We start from the raw sequence: 2224 nt of genomic DNA on the forward strand, positions 1-2224 counted from the left end.
TCGTTGAGTTGTGTAAGACATTGCAGGTGGAGTTGTTGTGTTTACCTTCTAATGCAACGCACCTATTTCAACCACTTGATGTCGCTGTGTTTGGCCCATACAAAACCTCGATTCGGAAGGAGATTTTTGAAGCCATGGTGAACGATGGTAATTCTAACAATATGCTTTGTCTTTAATGATTTTATAGAGACTGGGGACTTCTAAACGATCTCCAAACCCACTGCACTTCGAATTGCATCAAATGCCTGGAAGAACTGCGTCCTGGCGAAGAATATTATCAGCGGCTTTCAATGCACTGGCCTTTTTCCTGCATCTCTCGTGAAAATGCGGTCTCGATACCGCCTGTTCAAGGATGGAGGCGTCCCGAAGACAACCCTGCTTGCCCCGTGGATCGAACGGCGCGAAGTGATCCGCCGCGAGGTGCTCTGTTTCTTCCTGCCAAGGAAAAGAAAAAGAGAGGCAGCCGGTCAACTGTTGATGTTGCTGGGCGAATTCTTACCCTTGGACTGCTGCATGAAGTCGACACCACACGCAAGGAGCGCCTTGAAGCAACGAAGCAGAAGAAGGCGCTGCAGACCAAGCGCGCAAAGAAGAAGCCACGAAGGGAGGTCAAGTCTTGTGCCTGTGGCGATCATGTCGTGGCCAAGCCGCAATCGACGACGGGCCATGCAGCAACGGAGCTGGAATCAGTAGTTGTCATCTAGTTGTGGCAAGTAACAGTGACCTTGAACTCAATCGTGTGTACCTTGACTTCAGAAGATGTAGTCGATGTGTGCCCTTGTACGGAACTGTCAAATTCAAGAATGGCAATTGAACATGGACTCATGGAAACAAATAACCTGTCAAATATGTAATATAACCTGTTGAAAACACATACCCTAAACACAGATTTTGTATGCATGTTCCCATACTTTAACTAAGATAAAATGTCGGCTCTTAAATTGGCACGCGAAAAAATACTACTTCGGCTTACAAAATGTTGATTTGAACTCCCTTCATGCCCTCAAAATTCAATACGAATGGTCCAGACACCTAGTCCTGCAATTCAGCATCACGAGACAAGTTTCAGAATTGGCTGGTGATTCCTTGATCACCAGATATGCCCCGTTGAACGAACTCAACCCTTCAAAAAGCTTCAGGCGGCTCTTAAATTGGCACTTTACGTTACACAGGATATTCGTTTATACCAGGCTGCAAAAATCGGGGGATGACTGTACGCATTGGCCAATTCCAACTGTCACGTACTACAGTACAGTATTATTATACTACATATTGTTCATTCGATTCGAAATTGGAGTTGGGTGCTCAATCGAATGAGCAGCACCAAATCGGCAGACAATCGATTGACCAATCAAAATACAAAACATGAATCAAATTGCCAATCAAATAATTCAACATCGAATTAGTGTGTGATTGAAATTAGTGTGATACTGGTCGATCTGTACATGCAAAAGTCAATACAAAGAATCGATCGATAGATTTGGCGAATCAGCAGAAAAGTCCAAATATTGGGTAAAAGGAGAATAGTACTACGGTACTTACTCGGAGGGAGTACCTCCTACTACGGTATAAGTGCAATGCCATTACTACTAAAGCTCAGAATGGGGTAGAGCCAATCAAACCGTCGTATTTTTCATTGTACCTAATTCGCAAACTGTTTCCGTGCCGAGAATCATCCGGTTACTAACCGGATGACTAGTCGACACCACTTCAGTCCAAGGTGTCTCTTCGCAGACCAACATGCCTCACGCGCGCTTTAGAGTCAGAATCACCATCGACTTCTCGCCTGAAGTCGATCAAGCTGGATGTTGCTAAATTCGGCGGAGCGGAGTTTGACAAACTCCTCCGCTGGATTTTACAAGTCAGCACTGCTGCTGACGCTCAACGTATCTCCAACGACGCCACCCGCGTGGCTTTCTGCGATGTCGCACTTGAAGGTCATGCGGCAGATTGGGCGTTCTCGAAACGCTTGACGGACCGCCACTGCTACCGTCCTTCGTGACCGAACATAAGACAATGTTCTTGCCATCCAACAGCAACTTTCGTTATCGCTCGCAGTATCTCGCATGCAAGCAAGTGAAACGCTCCCTTCAAGAGTTCATCCATGATCTTCGCTTCTTGGCAGCGAACATTAACGATGAGGAATCGCTCCCAGAGCCCCTACGATTTCATGGACGGTCTCAACCAAGGCCCGGCGCGTACTTAGCTGTTTCGCGCCTACCCG

The 2224-nt window shown here is 46.6% G+C and overlaps 1 protein-coding gene across 1 annotated transcript; it reads left to right on the forward strand.

Moving 5' to 3' along the window:
• Positions 1-290: 290 nt before the first annotated feature.
• H257_18686 (hypothetical protein) lies at positions 291-2002 on the forward strand (the record flags this gene model as incomplete). Its single annotated transcript, XM_009847788.1, has 2 exons — positions 291-689; positions 1700-2002. The coding sequence occupies 2 exons, from the start codon at positions 291-293 to the stop codon at positions 2000-2002; spliced, it is 702 nt and encodes a 233-aa protein (XP_009846090.1).
• Between the last annotated feature and the right edge of the window lie 222 nt (positions 2003-2224).

This window comes from Aphanomyces astaci (genome assembly GCF_000520075.1).
Source record: "Aphanomyces astaci strain APO3 unplaced genomic scaffold supercont1.199, whole genome shotgun sequence".
In the NCBI taxonomy this organism is placed as follows: Eukaryota; Oomycota; class Saprolegniomycetes; order Saprolegniales; family Verrucalvaceae; genus Aphanomyces; species Aphanomyces astaci.